Source organism: Canis lupus, chromosome 31 (assembly GCF_048164855.1).
Source record: "Canis lupus baileyi chromosome 31, mCanLup2.hap1, whole genome shotgun sequence".
NCBI classification, from domain to species: domain Eukaryota; kingdom Metazoa; phylum Chordata; class Mammalia; order Carnivora; family Canidae; genus Canis; species Canis lupus.
Genome location: NC_132868.1, coordinates 1,885,064 through 1,902,172, shown reverse-complemented (window position 1 = coordinate 1,902,172; position 17,109 = coordinate 1,885,064). Strand labels below are relative to the sequence as shown.

The 17,109-nt window shown below is 46.2% G+C and overlaps 1 protein-coding gene across 6 annotated transcripts in view; it reads left to right on the top strand.

Annotated features, from left to right (window-relative positions):
* TRIO (trio Rho guanine nucleotide exchange factor) overlaps positions 1–17,109 on the top strand; it is a 355,982-nt gene that overhangs the window by 296,342 nt on the left and 42,531 nt on the right. Inside the window, exon 35 of one of the 6 annotated variants that reach the window (XM_072807313.1) lies at positions 2,953–4,353. The exons of the other annotated variants lie outside the window; for them this stretch is intronic. Within the exon in view, the coding sequence (XP_072663414.1) occupies positions 2,953–2,993 (41 nt within the window). The 3' untranslated portion in view covers positions 2,994–4,353. Of the gene's footprint in view, positions 1–2,952; positions 4,354–17,109 lie in introns of those variants that run through there. 6 annotated transcript variants of the gene reach the window in all.

Genomic DNA, 17,109 nt, shown 5'->3' with positions numbered 1-17,109 from the left:
GTATGTCTCAGGGAAGACCCCCACGCAAACCTACACAAAGCCCAAGTCAGAAAGCCCGGCGTGGGGAGGGCATCCGTCACTTGACACTTGAGCGAGTAAGGAAATCGCAGCTTTGGCCAGTGTAGAAGAGAAACATCTGGCTCTCGGCGCGCCCTCAGAATTTCCGTGAGCTCCAATTAGAGTCAGTGCGGTAGGATGTAATCCGGGCGCCCACCAGCCCGCTCGCTCGGAGAGGCAGCTGGAGAACAGCGCCAGCAGCCGCCCGGGAGCCCGGGAGCCAGGAGCCAGGAGCCTGCTTTCCTGCTCGGCTGCAGACGGGAGCCTGGGCTGCTCCCAGGCCGGACGGGGCAGCAGCCCCCACCATGCCCAACGGAACCCAGCTGTCCCGGGGCGGCTCAGCACACCGTGGCGGCGCGCAGCCTGGCACCTGCAAGTACTGGATCCTCGACCTAGGTACACGCGTCCGCCATCCTCAGAGTGGCCGCTGGCGTGGTCACTGCATGCTTTGAAACAGAAATGTTTGTGCTTTAACGCCGAAGCGTGGTATCTGCTGCCAGCCGGGAAAGGGGCTGCGTGGGGCTGTGCTGTTGGCGGGCTCTCGGAGCGGTCGAGGAGCTGATTGATTGCTCGGCTGGAAGGCATTCTTAATATCTGGGGCCTGCTTTTGATTATCCTTTCTTTCTTGTAAATGGCATGTAAACCGTCTGATCTTTGCCACAAATTGCCTACTTATGATTTTAGTTGGTCTTAGGTATGTTTTAGGTTTAATTGCAGGGAGGCAGCTCAGACTATTCCAGAAAAATGGCAGTTTCCTGCATTTATATTTAGATTCTCTGGTCCCTCCTCTTAGGAACTGCAGGCATCTAATAAGATAATGTAAAGTTTTGCTCCGGCGACACCCCGTGTATATTCAGGGGAGTGAGTGTGTCAGGCTTTGGCTTTACACACAGAGCTGAGTTAAGAAAATGTGATTCCTGTAAAGGTCATTTGAGAAGTCAGTAAGGTCCATGTTGAGGAAAAGCAGCAGGATACAAAAGAATGAAGTGAGGGGAGAAACGAGGTCTGTGGGTCTCCACGGAACAGCTGCCCTGCAGCACTCCAGAGGAGGCTGGCTTTTCAGCAGCCACTTTCAACATCTGTCCAGACTGCGTGGCCATAAATGAGTTTCTCAGTAGGCTGCCTCTGGTCTACAAGTGGGGATGACTCCTGCCAGGATCTCGGGCCTGGCCCTGGTGCACTTCTGAGGCTTGCCCTCACTCTGACCAGCCGCTGTTCACATCTGTGCTCCAGAAGCAGGCAGCAGGAGGGACACTGAGGAGATCTGGTGAGACCTTCTGGGCGCTTCCAGTTTATGGTGAGCTCAAGAGAGGAGAGATGAGGTGGAGGGACCCATCAAGAAGGGGCTGAGGGGGACATGGCACTGTTTACACATGTGTTTGTTCATGAAATACTAGAAGAGGACAAGGAAATTATTTGGCCCTGGGAGAGATAAGTGTTGGCTGCGTGAATATCAAATTTGTTGGTGTAAACATTATTTTTATAAATACTCTGTTTAATTTTTGTTCACAAAGCTATCAAAACGTTTCTGAGTCATCGACCGTAACTTTTATCATATACATGGTAGTTTCATCGTTTGAGAACGCCCTTCCTTCTGGAGGTGTCCAGGCTGGGCAGGTCCATCAGTGACACCACACACTAGGCATTATTCTGTACCAAGTGGGTGAAAGTGGATGATCCATAAGATCTCTTCACTGAAAATAATAAGAACGTCTGTGAAAGATAAAGAACAGTTTTAAGAAAGTCTCATTAAAAGTCTAAGCCACTCAGTAGCTTGGGGTCTTGAGAAAATCTCCGTATGTCTCTGAACCTCATTTCTTTGTCTGCAAAATGGGAGTAACAGTCAAGCACCACTCCCAGTGTCGTATAAACATCCCCAAAGCTTAGACCAAAATATTTTAATGAGCAATTTTGCCAAGAGATAATGAATTTTAGAAGACATGCCATTCTCTTTTTTTTCTCATAGCATTTTTATAGAGAGAATTTGAATCCTAGTGTTATTTTAGTTCTGTAGAAATTCTTCTGAAGGGACATTATTTAACTTTTTAAATACTAGAGGATAGTTACACTATCATATTGTTCATTTCCCCTAGCTATACTCTCATTCTGGCAGTTCTCAGATTTTAACGGAAAGTCCAAGTGATGTTATTCAAGCCGTCACCACAAAATTTTTAAGCTAACACAAATTTGGAAAGAAATTGATACCCACTGGAATTTTCATGGGAAAAAAATCTAATCTCTTCATAGTAAAGGATAGATAAGAGAAAGCAAAACTCTAATTTTTTTTTTCCTGAAAAATACGACTGTCCATCTCTTCCCAAACTTTCATCGCAATTCCAAGGCAGTTTCCAAGATTCCACATTATATCAGAATGGTATTTTAATACATGTGATTCTACTTATTAAATTGATTATGGGGAAATAGATGTACATCAGTTTGAAAAAGAAAAATGATTTTGAGTAACCCAAGAAATAAATCCCAAAATAACTTTAGAATACGCAGCAAATCAAATCATAGAGAGTGATTGCAGAACCGTTCTTTAGACAATCTGGGGGTTCATTTTTTTGGAGTACCTTGGGGAAAGGCTGTTTTTCTGCTTTTCTGACATATTCATTGAAGCATTCTCCTTCAAATGTGAATTACTCCTGCTTGGAATAATTTTCCTGAAAGCCCGTTTTATGTGCAGACCTTGCCATTACCAATAACTTGCACAGCCATAAGCCCGGAGAGTTTTACTATGAAGCAATTGTTAGGAAAAGAACTCAAGTTTTAGGTAAGGTCAAGAACTATAAATTATCTTTTAAGACGGTTCCTGTGGGAGAGCCCAGTTACTCTGATAAGATAGTGGAACTGTTGAATTTGTTAGCATTCTGAAATAAGTGTACTCTTTTATAGGACACATGGAATCAATTCCAGTGCTGTACATATTCTCCTAAGGAAAAGCATAATGCAGTGACCCTCCTAACAATAAGCAGATGCACATGCAAAGCCAACTGTGTGCCTTATCATTCTCCTGAACCCTCTTCAAATCTCCTGTTTCTTTCTTGAAGAATGTGGATTCTCACCAATGCAGTTTTTGTTTTTATAAATTAAAGGAAAACATTTGAAAGACTAAATGTAGGGAAGATGTCTCTGCTGAAATCTCCAGTGCACACCTGTTCTAAAAGTATGCATGTGGGTTCACAGCCCTGCCCACCGCTGCTCAGGGATGCCCCGTGCTCAGGACACTCCATTTCCTGTGTGTTCAGGGAAACCTGAACCAAAGTGCTTAGCACAACACTGTATTGTTTCAGCTCTGAAAGCCTTTCACATGAGTTACTGTGCAAACTAAATTCTATCTCATACCTTTTTTGCTCTTTATGTGTTTTTAAAAGAGTTAAAGACAGGCTATGCATGCTAGTGTAATGGGAATAGTGTTGTTACTGTAGAGGTCCGGCCACCAGTGTCTCCGTCTTCACTGACCCCTGCGGATGTGACCTCGGGTAAATCCTTGTGAATCACACTCAACTGCAGGTTCTTCACCTGCACGCATGTGTGCATACTCAACACATGCACACACACACACACACACACACACGGTCCTGCTGCGGTTGTGTTCTCTGAAAACTACATTAAAGGTTATTTTTTCCTTGTGAGCAAACTGCAGTTTTAAAATAATTTTGTTTTCTCACTTTTCACTAATCAGAGATGTATTTGTCATTCTGAACTTCAGGTGACAGTTTTGGGAGACAAAAATCAAAACAGTGAACACACTGGATTTGTATCTATGTCCAGCCAAAAGGCAAAGAAAGGTAAACTTATTTAGCCTTACTTAGAGTAAACATGAAGTTTTAAAGTTTTCAGATTTTGAAGTTAATATTAAAAATAGACTAAAAAGGTCCCTCCAAGTCCCAGGTTATGAGCCTTCAGTAGAAATGACCTTTCTGGCTCTGGAATCCTTTCTTCCTCTAGATAAGGAGCAGGCCCCTGCTCTTCAGCTGTGATCTGTGTTTGGTATGTACTCTTTCTAAGCATATTTCTTCAGCCAGACTTCAGGATGAACACAAATTTATGGCTTTTTATTCCAAAGAATTTCCTGCAGGTGCTCGAAGTTGGCCTTGTTGGTGAGCAAGCAAGTCCATAAACCCAGGGTAGGTTGCCTAGGGGTGTGGGGGTAATGAGGCTGGGAATTAGCCCATGGAGACTCCCTGAGGACTGGCTGGGGACATGAGAGAGGAGCCACAGCCCACATGCTCCCAGTCAGCTTTTACAGTCCTCACATCAAACTGTACACAGAAGCACAGCATCGCCCCAAAACATATCATTTCTGTGAAACTGTACACTAACGGTTAAAAAAAAAAAAAGAATTTACAGAAGGAGAAGCAGAAGGAAAAAATACAAACAGATGATGTGTGGACACATTTCCATTTTTTTCTAGGCTTTTTCTGTGTGAAATGATGTATATTTTACTCACACTTTGAAAATTCAACTCTAAGAAACTGTCCTAGTCTTAGCCATTGTCCATTTTCTCAAATGCGTAGTTGAGGAAAGTTTCTCTTGTTACCTCTTGTTAAAATTAAGAACAAGCCACACAGTCCTGAAGATGGACTTCCACCTTGCAGTCTTGCAAGATGGAAAGACTAGAGTTACCCTTCTGTCCGGGGTCGCAGCCACGGAAACCTGCCCCGGGGGACCAAGTGTGAAACTCGAAGGTGACCCCTCTCCCATTTTCATCTCTTAAAGTTGCCAGGATCTCCTAAGACGTGGCCCAGGGGCCCAGAAGTGTGTAAACAAGGGAGTCTTTGGTGACAAGAAGGGGATGTGCCTGTCGTGATCGGGACCTAGAACTGAAAACTGAGCGTCCCCCCCACATTGCCCCAGCCCCAGAGAGAGCCCGCACACAGTGCACAGCACAGCTGGCCTCTGCCTCCAAGCCCACACGAGGCCAAGCCCACACGGGGCCCACACGGAGCCCACACGGAGGCTGAGCCCACATGGAGGCCGAGCCCACACGAGGCCGAGCCCACACGGAGGCCGAGCCCAACACTGAGACTGGTTGCGCACCTCCTGCTCTTGCTTCCTTCCTGGCCGGGGGCACCGCCGTCCTGCCACAGGGGCGCCAGTGGAAGCCAAGGACGCAGTCTGCGCCACTAGCTGGCCTTCGTGGCAGAGGTGTTCTCTTCCTTCCCTTGGTCTCTGAGCCTGTGTCTGTTCCCTCCTGGAGCAATGCCAGGCCTCCCTTCCCCTGTGGTGCCCAGCCGCCTGGAGAGCGGGCCGTGGCCGTGGCCACGGGGCACAGGGGGCTCGTAGCAAGCTGCCCGCCCCAGCCTGGGCTCCGGGGCTCCTTCGGGGGCCCAGCGGCACAGAGATCGCCCCCAGTGTTGGATACACGAACAATTCCAAATACAGTTGCCCGGACCGTCTTTTCTTTGTGTTTTTTTGACTTTTGTCACTGTCTTGTTATGTGCTATCCTAGGATAGGAGTGGGCAGTTTTCAAGAAATTGCAGAATGGTCCTGTGAAAACTAAAATTCAGTGCCATTCAGTGTTCTTGGGGGGGTGGGGCGGGGTGGGGTGTGTTTAAAATCAAACAAAAAGTTGAGGTTTGTGTCCCCTCCACCCCTCGTGTAGATGAAGGGGGCTGTAGCTGTGGGGACCGCACATGCACACCTTGGGCTTTTTGTCTGAACATTGTTTACTGTTTTCATTCCAGTTCTCAAGTGCTTAGCTTTGTAAGTTAGAGCAATGTTTTCCCTTTGGTAGAGGTATTATTAAAATATAATTGTGAAAGGGATTCCTAACTGGTTAGGGCTTTTTTTTTTTCTTTATTTTTGAACCAAACAACCAGCAACCCTAAGATAAAATGTACTGGATATTGCTTTGTGGTTTGTGGGGGGAAACCATCCATTTCCTCCTTCACCTGGGCTGTAACTCTTTCCAAACTTACCCTGCAACCCCCTGAGACCGGAGCTTCAGCTAAGCTGCTGTGCAGAGGACATGAAGAGTGATAACTGCTTGGCAGGCTCACTGCAGAACATTCCGGGGCCGGTTTTTTTTTTCTTCTTAATGCTATGTAAAAATTAGTATATGGTTATATGAAATGAGTTATGTGGCTCTATGAAAACAGGAGATTGCATGGTTGATAGCATATTTCAGTTAGATGTGTTCTTAGGCGATTCATGCATTTGCTAGAGTGTCAGAAAAAGGCTTTTGCTTGCTGGCATTCTGGATCCAGTCTTAATTAAATATGATAAATTTGTACATAAATGAGGCATCTGTCAGTACCTGAAACAAGTCAGTCATGCAGTTCAAACCACTAACTACAGAATGTTCTTTTTAACCATTTTGCATGGGAGTGTCTTTGTGTATGTCCTGCTTCATTTAGAGACCATTTCAACTTTAAGGAAATCTACAGGTTGCCCCCTAAGAAAATCTTTGGTTTCTTCTGTAAGAAGGTAGCTTGATTTATTTCATTTTTTTTTCTGACAAGTGATAATACATTAACCAAAAGCATAAATATTCATCATGAAGACTATAGTTCAAATGTAAGCCTCCTTCAGATGCTGTTGGATCTTTCACCGCTAACAATTTGTGTTTAATATCAGGAACGGTTATGCCCGTGGATTAAACATTCACATTTCTTAGTCTTTGAATCTCTGAAAGGCGGAATCACACGAAGGGAATGTTATGCGAGCATCACAGGATTACTTATTTCCCCCCAAAGTAGCTTTCTGTTCCCCTGAGTGATGATTATCTATTCAGGGTAATAATAAATGCTGTATTGCCCTGGGAATAGCTTCCCAAAGGAAGAAATTAAGAATCAAGAACCCATTATTTTATTGCAGAGAAGAACCTCATTATCCATAATGGATATGGTCAGAGGTATACCAAGTACTAAGTAATCTAGTAAACACACAGGATTTGTTTTTATGATAATCTTTCTTTGTGGCAGTGATACTCCTCCTAAGTAAGCTTGTGAAAAGAACAACCTTTTGACTTTTGGGAAACACAGAGGTTCTTAGCTTCCGAAAAAGCCAAACAAATAGAGGAGTATTCAGAGTTTCCCTGCTCCTGAGCAGTCAGTAGAGTAGGGCTGAGAGTGGCCTGCTGCGGGGTGTCGCCGTCGCCGTGTGGTGGTGCCCAGGGGCTCCTCACTCACGTGCAGGGCACTCTCCTGCAGAGCCTGCCTGGGAGCAGCCTGGCTTGGGGCCACAGCTTCTGTTCGTTCATGGAGGAGAGAGTAGTAGAACCAGGTAAGAGGCCAAAGGCCCTCTGCCCCTTGGCCTCTGCTGTCCATGGGTACCACACAAGCATGGGTCACCTCTGCTGCCCACGACTTCACACAAAGTGGCACGGTGGGGCCCCTCAATGGCTAGAGAACTTTTCATCTGAGTGCTGATGCCACATTGCCTCTCCTTCTCATTTCCCAGCCAGCATGTGCTGGAGAACCATGGAGTTCATGTGTTTGGAGTGTGGGGGCTAGGCTGCAGGGTATCAGAAAACTAATAGACATAAATGTCTGCAGCTTGCAGGATTTGTGTGTGTTTTTTTGGGTTTTATGCAGTTTTTTTTAAAAAATGTCTTTCTTCCATCGAGCAAGAATATTTTTGAACATCTGCTTTTGTCCTGTGTAAAAGTCAGGAGTGGGCCCAAATCCCCTCCCTGTCATCACTGGTAAGATAGCTTCTTGGGGATTTCTTTTCCCTCTGTGACAGCTTAGGCTTTTGGTTGCAGAAAAGCCTGCTGTTCATCTCTGCCCAGAAATATATTTCAAGGGCTAACTCATGTTAAAGGCAAAGAAAATGTCCCTGTTATCCAGAGAAAACAGGAACACAGGCCAGAAGCTCTCCTCAGACAAAGCCAGTGTTTGTCCCGGGCAGAGGAGGTTCACATTAAGAAGTAGGCCCCAACATAAAAGCAGGGTTTAAAAAGAAAACAAGAACTCTGACAACATAGTTGTGGGTTTGTTTTTTTGGTTTTAGTGTTTTTTTTTTTTTAAGATTTTATTTATTCATGAGAGACACAGAAAGAGAGGCAGAGACACTGGCAGAGGGAGAAGCAGGCTCCACGCAGGGAGCCCAGTGTGGGACTCCATCCAGGACTCCAGGATCACGCCCTGGGCGAAGGCAGGCACTTAACCACTGAGCCACCCAGGCATCCCCATAGTTAGTTGTGTTTTATAGCGGCGTGGTTTTCAGAGTGTGGATGTCAGGTTCTCCCCCAACACCCTGGGAGTGTCAGGTCAGCAAGGCCCACCACAGCCACTGCCCCTTGAGCAGGGGCTGGTCTCTACCGCTCCTCACTATGCTGTCCTCTTGCAGTGTCCTGATCTCAACAGAGGACAGCTGCCACACGTACCTTTTCCTAAAAGCCAACAGTCTGGTGATGACCTGTCACCAGCTGCAGATCTACTTGTACCAGAGCATTCCTGATCCAGCAAATGAGCCAGGGCCTGTTTTGTTCAGGGCACAGATAACTCCATTCTCTAGATTTGTATTAAATTCCTTACATTGATCCGGACTCCCCCATCCTTTCTGTTATCCACTATCAAAAATGGCTCTCCTATTATTTCATTTCTGAGGCATTTTCAAATTTCCACTTTAGCAATATGTGATATTCTGTTCCTCTGATTAGCCACACAAAGGATTATGCCATCTGCTTTCATTTTAATTTAGTTTCTTCAACTTTCCTTATTGGAAATCCAAGTGTTGAAATTCACGTGGAGAAAGATCTTTAAGAGGAGATGCTTTACTGACTAGAAATTCTGACAGGTTAGCATTCCCCTTCCAAGAATGAATTCAAGAGGGAATATGATGCTTGCAGCTCTGCATTTATTGACATAGCCACCTTTTCCAAAGATTAGGTAATGTTTTAAGTGTTTTCAGAAACCATACTAAGAACAAATAGCACTTAGCGATTTCTCGAAGAGTCAAAAGAGCAAAGTTTGCACATGCAACTTCTGTTTTCGTGTTTGTCTAGTTAGATAGAGGTTACAACCCTTGTGTCTCTACTGCTCCTCGTGCTATGTGGTGGCAAGGAGCCATTCTTTTCATGGCATGGCTCCCTAAGCACAAAACAGGGAAGCTGCTCTTTCTGAGCACACACACCCTTGCTTTCAACCTCCACCAACAGAAAGGTTAGAGAGATTGTTTATATTTGAGTCCATTTGTTTCTGGTTGAGTCTGTTTTAATTGATTCCAGTGATGACATTGTGTTCTTCTACTCAGGGGTCTCTTGAGGTGGGCTGCTGGTGAACACTAGTGTGAATGCGTGGAAGGGGGTTGCACAGGGAACAGTGAGTGTGCTGGTCATTTATGTGCATTTTCTCAGGCAGCAAAGACCATGTGTTCTTCATTATAGCACAAACCATGGCCAGGCTATGCTGGACCTTTGGTTGAATCTAATGATTATTGTAAAAAAACATACACAACTCGGGAGTTCAGTCATTCTCTTCATGTTTTCTGTGTTTACTTCATACTTGAAAGCAAACATAGAGCTCACATTTTTGTGTTAAGGACTCACCTTTCAAGTTTGCTTCTAATGCACTTGCCACATTTTTCAGTCTATTACCATTCCACAAATTCTAGTGCTCACTCCTATACAGTCTCTAACTTTGTAAAAAGATTATTTCCTGTGTTAATGTGAATTTGTGTGACAGTTTCAGTCAGAGTGAAGCCTGGAACCGCAGGACACTTGAGCAGAGGTCTGTGCAGGGAAGCAGATAGCTGGCTGGGGATGTATGTCCACTCTGAGTCTGTGTTTCAACCCCTGATGCACCTGTATTAATGCTGAGGGACAAATTAAGAATCGCTGATTCACATACAAGATGAGTGGAACATATGTAAGTGTAGGGTAACTGGAATGAAAAGTCAATCAAGAAAAGTTTTCAGATGCTTATTCACAAATAGAATATAGACTTAAGTTTGGAAAATATAAAAATACTTGCTGCAGTATTCTGAATGCCAAAAGTATAACTGTATCATTGGGCAGGTCAGTTTCCTCTTCATCACGTAAAGATCCCCCCGGTGACACCCAGCTTCGTCTCCCTAGTCATTGCCATAAATTAATATGCTTAGTCTGTGGAGAGCATTGTAATCTCTGTGTAATGCAAAAAGAAGATATGATCCCTAGAAATGCATCTGGGAGAATAATTCACTGATTAGCTCACTTTTTATGTGATCTTCAAGGATTTCTAGTGCATTATGGCCCTTTTCTCCCTTCCAAAAAGATGTTACCTTGATTCCAAAAGCAGGAAATTAAAAGCCAGGTTGAAAAGTATAGAGAGGATAGTCATTTACTCAGAAAATTTTTCTCTGGAATATTGAACCAACACAGTCAGAAGCCATAAGCTAGCAACTTGTTCTTTGCTCCATTAAGTAATTTTTAGATCTGATTTTCTGTAGATTGTGATTTTCCTGGTATGATAGGAGAATTTCCTAAATTAAAATGTGATTTGCTGCATTGAATTCTTGACAAGAGGTTTGAGAAACTGCCGAAGACCAGGTGCACCTGATTAAAGCCTGACCGGTCTGTTCTAAAATAATCTGATGAATTATTTTCAGACATTAGAAGCAGCTGCCCCAAGTGTCCTTGGATTATCTTTCTTCAGTGCATAATCTTTCTCTAGGAGTAACCGCGATGTAAACATTGCTTCCCGTCCTTATGCCCGAAATTCTATGTTAGCAGTTTGCTCTGGGCGCCCGCCAGCCGAACTGGGCTGCTCTGGAGTAGCGCGCATCGGGACCCCGCGACGTTGAGCATGTGCAGTGGGCAGAGAGCGGGTTCCTTCCGAGCTAGCCGAGGCCTTCTGGGAGACGGCAGGAGCATTTGAGCAGGAGTGAGCCGCGTGCCGAAAGCCTCCCAGCCTTGAGTGTGGCAGCTGTGTGGCGGCTGTGCCTCATCAGGCGCCGCGGGGTCCGCACTAGCCCTGCAGGTGCGGCCGGGCACGGCCCAGGGACGGTGTGGGGACACCGGGCAGCGCGTGGTGAGGCGCTGCAGCTCGGGCCACCTGGGGAGCCGCCGCTGCCACCCTCGCCGCCCCACCTGCTGTCCCTGGCCTGGGGCTGCTGCACGTCCTCTGCGCTTGTTCGAGTCACACTCTGATTTTACAAAGACCGTGTGTGTTCCTTTCCTGCCATCAGCCGGGTGAGGACTCACTGTCACTCCACGATCAGGAAACTGAAGCACCCGCACGGCCCCCAGGACCCAGTGGGAGGGTGGGATGGGGCTAGAGCCCAGCCCCTTGCATCTGAGTGACTAGTAGTCTGTAAAGGGCTCACTTGAAGGTAAAGCAGGCTTTAAATTCTGGAGAGGGGCGCCCAGCTGGCTCAGTGGGGGATCGCCGGCCTTCGGCCCAGGGCGTGACCCCGGGGTCCGGGGATCAGGATCAAGTCCCGCATGGGGCTCCCCACAGGGAGCCTGCTTCTCTCTCTGCCTGGGTCTCTGCCACCCCCCACTCCCCACCCCCGTGTCTCTCTTGAATAAATAAATAAATAAAATCAACTCTGTAGAAACAATGTGAACAAAGCAGCAGACAGCTCTGCCCTCCTGGATCCCTGTGCTGTGGAGGCAGAAAAGGAGGAAAGGCCGCAGAAGTGCCTGGAGGGAATGCAGGGGTTTTGGTGAACCGTTTTCAACGTTGGGCTGGAGTTCTCCACTCTGCATCTGGGCGCACATACTGCAGTTGTGCTCTCCCGCACTTAGAAACATCCTGAGACTCTCTGCCATTGTGACTTGGGGAGAGGGTTGAAATGAAATGTGATCCTTCTTAGCCTGCAACTAGCAGGATATGGTCCTTTCTCCTTTTTTTTCTTACGTTAAAAAAAAAAAGTGCTTTATTAATCACAGATGTCTCACACACAGTGACTGGGCCAAGCGGGTGATCTCCCCTCCCCGGGCAGTCTCGGTGTTGTGCACTCACACAGTGAAACTCCTTCCTGCAAGGGGCCAGGGGTCAGGACTCCTGCTTTCCCTCCTTTCTTGAGCTTCTCTCCCCACCCCCACCCCCTTTTTTTTAAGAAATCTAGTGTGGACTTTGTGTGAACTCTGACTTTGGCAAAGAAGCCGTCCATGGGGCTGGGTTCCCTCAAAACAAGAGGAGATAAACCTGAGCTGATTTCCTCTCTGCAGGCTTCAGGTAGGCCACAGATGGCTTTCTCATGTACACACTCGGGCGCCTCGACTGTGATGGACTGATAGCATCACCTTGCTGCTTCTCTTCTTAATAAGGGACGCGTCATTTAAAAATGGAAAGAAATGAAGTAACTCTCTGGGTTCCTTCATTCATCCTTCTTCTCAAAATGATTTTGAGGATGTCCTTCTCACCACACGAGGCTTGTGAATACCAAGATGGTTATCCCGAGTCCCCGTCTTCTGGGTGCTCACGGTTGCATAAATACAGTGTAGCAGGAAGTCGGGTATGACCAAGGCGTCCTGGAGAAGCTCGCCTCAGCTATCCTGCATTTGTAGATGGCACTTCACAGTTCTTTCATCCCGTGATTTCATGCAATCCCATGGTAGCCCTGTGAGAGGAGGAAATCCAGATGTCAGAATGTCAGCCGGGGGCCATGGCAGTTGAGTGGGAGAACCAGGCTCAGGCTGAGACCCTTTGACAAGTCCAGGCTTTCTTTGTCACACATAATTGATCTCCATCTGGACCTTGAATCCCTGGGGTTTCCCCAAGCACATTCCCAAACAACACGTGGTTGTCTGCAGCTGTTCTTGGGGTGAGAAAGCAGTAGTACTGAGTGTTGAGTCTTTTTCTTCCCAGAAGTTAGGAGTTGAGGGGAAGGCAAGAGACAGTAAGTGAAGATGGGAAACAGGAACAAATACAGTTTCTTTGAGTTGAACAGATGAGTTTCCATCATATTTCTCACATCATTTCGGCCCCCAATCCTCTTTCTGTCCCCGGGCCCCCAGCAGGCGTGACTCCACCCTCACTCAGGGCTCCTGGGCCTGCCTCTCCCTTGCAAGAAAGCATCGCCTAAGGCAGGTCATTGCAAGAATAGCCTCAGTCCACCTTGAATAACCATCTTGGAAGTACCTTATAAACTCAGGATCGTGGCTAAAGTTAGCTGTTCCTTGTAGCTCCTCTCACAACTGATGAGGCTATACCCCCAATCAGGGCATTGCCCTTCACCGTGGTCCCCTTCGGTTATCCGGCAATGCGCTCAGACAGGGGGTGGCCTGTAGCTGGTAATAGACTTGTTCACTCCCTGTTTGTCATTTATTCAGTGTATACTTACTAAGCTCCAGGGATGTGCCATACATCCTGCCGGCAGCTGGGCGTGTAGTTGTAAGCAAACCAGACCCAGCGCCCGCCCACATGAAGTCTGGAGCCTAAGGTCACAGTTGGCTTCCTGTCCTGACAGTTACCCAGCTGGGAAATTACCGACACGAAATAGTTACTTGGAGGCGGGGCCATAGCTCACTCCGCCTGGCAGTACTTCCGTACTCCCGTCTAGTCCAGAGCAGAAGAGGGGGGGTTTAGGGGAAGGGGGCCTTCCCAAGCAGTATTTATACCTGGGCAGGACACTTCAGACCCCCCACATCACCGCCACCAGGAACTCTTGTGGGAAAGGCACCTGTGTGCTGACCAGTGATTTAAGGTCTTCCCAAAGAGATAGTCCAAGCTCCGTGTGTTTTGTGATTTGCACCACCTCGTGCCCAATAACATTAGAGACTTTAGTTTCACTAGGTACCATTAGGGCATGTTTAATTTCAGGTTTTGTAACAGAGCAGTTGGTCTACTGGTTAGAGTCTTTTCTTCACTTAACTAAATAAATAGGCTCTTTATTTCATTTTACTAATAAGTTTTTTATTTTTTTTTATTTTTTTTTTATTTTTTTATTTTTTTACTAATAAGTTTTTTAAAATAATTTTTAAGTTTGTAAATTCCTGATTTATGCATTATGTCACATTCCAGTGAAGAGCAGAACATGAACTGTTACAGTCTACTGATTTGGGCAAAAGAAATTTGTGTATTATAAAAAACAAATTATTGTTTTTTACAGTGTCAAAAAGATGAATTTAGCATTACTATTAAAGACAAAGTGGAAAACGAAGGCATTCGTCTACTTTGCTTTTGGTTTTGGTTATTTTTTTTTTATCACTCATCACCAGAATTAATTATCAGACCTGCACTACATAAAATAACTGCTAATCCTAGAGACAGGTGAAGAAATTTTCCCTCTACCTTTTCAGACTTCTGAAATGAAATTGTTTTTTGAGGTAAAATTTAAAATTCATCAACACTGTAGAGAGGTAGCAGGCTGTCTGAGAGCAGGCAACTCTTGCTCACAGGGTCAGGAGTTAAAGCCCCACGTTGGGTGTAGAGGCTACTTAAGGTTCAATAAAATTTTCTTCCTTAGTTTGTAATTGCTGCAAGATTTTTCTAAGTCCTAAATATTCCAGGGAAGTGAAACAGTGTCATTAAGTGATTTGGTAAGCAGCGGCTCAGGGAGGGCACTGAACAGCAAGCAGTTCATACAGGTGAGCTGTAGCCTCTGGCAGCTCTGCCTCCTCCCAGGGCCCAGGAGGGGATGTCCAGGCCACCACCACGGTTGTAATGTTTGAGCCGCCAGCTGAGGAGGAACTCTCTTTTGAATTTACTTCCCAAAGTACAAAGAACCAAACCCTGTGCAGTTGAGCCTACAGAGAGAAGCTGGAGAATGAGTCTCCAGTTGTTCCTTCGGAACCCCTTCTACAGCCACCATCTCCTCTCCAAGTAAGGCTAGAATGCCCTGGGAATTGGGGCCCACAAAGCGTCTGGGAGGGGCTGCAGTTCATGCCCTCCTGCTGCTGGCTCTGCTGCCTGGAGGAGAGGTCCTCGTGCTCAGAGGAGGCCCCAGGCTCCCGCCCATCCACCGTTCTCCCACTTCTCCGTGACCTGCAAGCTGCTAGACAAGGACTGTCCCGAATGCCAGCGGGCATCCTCCTTTCACTTTCGACTCACGTTATATGCCCCACCACTCTTGTGCCACGTTCCCTCCAGTTCTCATCTGTAGGCACAAGAACATATGTGAGGCTCCTTTGTTGGCTTCGCTGGTGCTCCCCATCACTCATAATGCATGAGTATTCCACTTATGAACATGAAGATCTGTTTTTACTAACGTATATGGGCCTCAGTCTTCCTGCCTCCCTCAGTTCACACAAATGCAGGGGGCTCCGTCAGAGACAGCTCATCAGAGGCTGGCCAGCCCCGCGTACATCCGGCCTCCCCACGTGCTACCTCCACAGGCCTTTGTCTGCTACACTCATCCAGCTGAGTGGACACACGTCAAAGACGTGATTGTCCTTCATATGTGGGCTATGATTCAACTTGCTCTGCCTCTTGAGGCTGGAGATTTCTGATGTTTCCATTCTATACATAATACGTGCCTACTGTGTGCTAAGCATCAGGGCGGGTTCTGCGAGTACCTCAGGTACCAAGAGTAGGTGAGACCTTCATGGAGTGGACATCCTTGTGATCTGGTTACATGAGTTATTCAAGCCTAGTGCATTCAAAGGTCAGCTTCAGTGCTGCCTCCTTTGTGAGGCCTTCCATGATCCTTCCGCTTGATTCCCCTTCTTCTCAACCTCCCAATAGGATTTGTACTTGCTTAAAGCAGGTGTCATATTCTGCCCTAAGAGCCATGTGGTCCTAGAAAGTACTACATGGTGGATCCTGTGGGTGAAGGAAGATTTTATTCCTCTCTGTCCAGGGTCAGGTACAGGGCTTAGCTCCAAGTCTCAGAACAGTAAATGACTGAAAAATATCACCTGCTATGGGTAGCACAGATTCATGCTAATAGTTGGAACTTAAAAAAAATAAAAATTTTAAAGCAATTCCTTTTTTTTTTTTTTTTAAGATTTTATTTATTCACTCATGAGAGACACACACAGAGAGACAGAGACACAGGCAGAGGGAGAAGCAGGCTCCTACAGGGAGCCCGATATGGGACTCGATCCCAGGTTTCCAGGATCATGCCCTGGGCCGAAGGCAGACACTCCAACCCCTGAGCCACCCAGACGTACCAAAAAAAAAAAAAAAAACTAAGTTGAATAAATTTTCATTTGGCATGTAGATTCTCCAGACCTTCTCTTGCTTCTGTCTGTCTTGTCCCTCCGCCAGAGTTCCTGAGGCTTGGCACTGTTTCCCTGTTTGCCCTTTCTCCTAAATCAGCACCTGAGAAGGTTGCTAGGATAGTAGTTCCAGGGCACATTTGCCACCTTAATGGTTTCTTGCTCTTCTTTCTCTCCAGTTGGTACCTGAGGAAACAGGGTATGATGTGGAAGCGTTGTAGTGACTCTCATTTTTAAATACAGTTAAAAATAAATGAATGAATACATATATACATATTTATGTATTGATTAGTTCTGAACCAAGTCTAGCTCTGGGAAAATCTAGCTTTTTAAGAATGAGTGATCCTGTTTCAAATGTGTCATCTGTTTATGGAAGATTATCCCTTGTGCCTGTACAAGGCATAGCCCAGGGCAGGAGCAGGATGGCAACTAGACAGGGATCCACTGTCTCGTCCCAGTGTCTGGAGCATGAGTGGGAAACTGCTGTGGACTCTCTGGCACCTAATCACAGGATTGGGAGGGATTAGTGCTCCAGCTTTGTAACTGCAGCCCAAATGTCTGCAGTGCCTCAGAGGTAAATAAAGTGAATACAGGTGTCTGTATAGTAGGATCTTCTCACAGGTGAATTTTAATATATTTTCTTTTTTTTTTAAATTTTTATTTATTTATGATAGTCACAGAGAGAGAGAGGCGCAGAGACACAGGCAGAGGGAGAAGCAGGCTCCATGCACCGGGAGCCCGATGTGGGATTCGATCCCGGGTCTCCAGGATCGCGCCCTGGGCCAAAGGCAGGCGCCAAACCGCTGCGCCACCCAGGGATCCCTATATTTTCAAGGCTTCAAAAGATTTGGGAAAATAACAAGCATAATCAGTGATCTTCTCCCTCATTCCATTTTTTAAAGCATAAAGCATTTACTCCATTCCACTGTGGTGACACCCTAGAGTCAAGTGTGCAGAAAAGGGCCAAGCAGTGTCCAAGGTCACCGATTTTCACTTTGTAAAGTAATGCTTC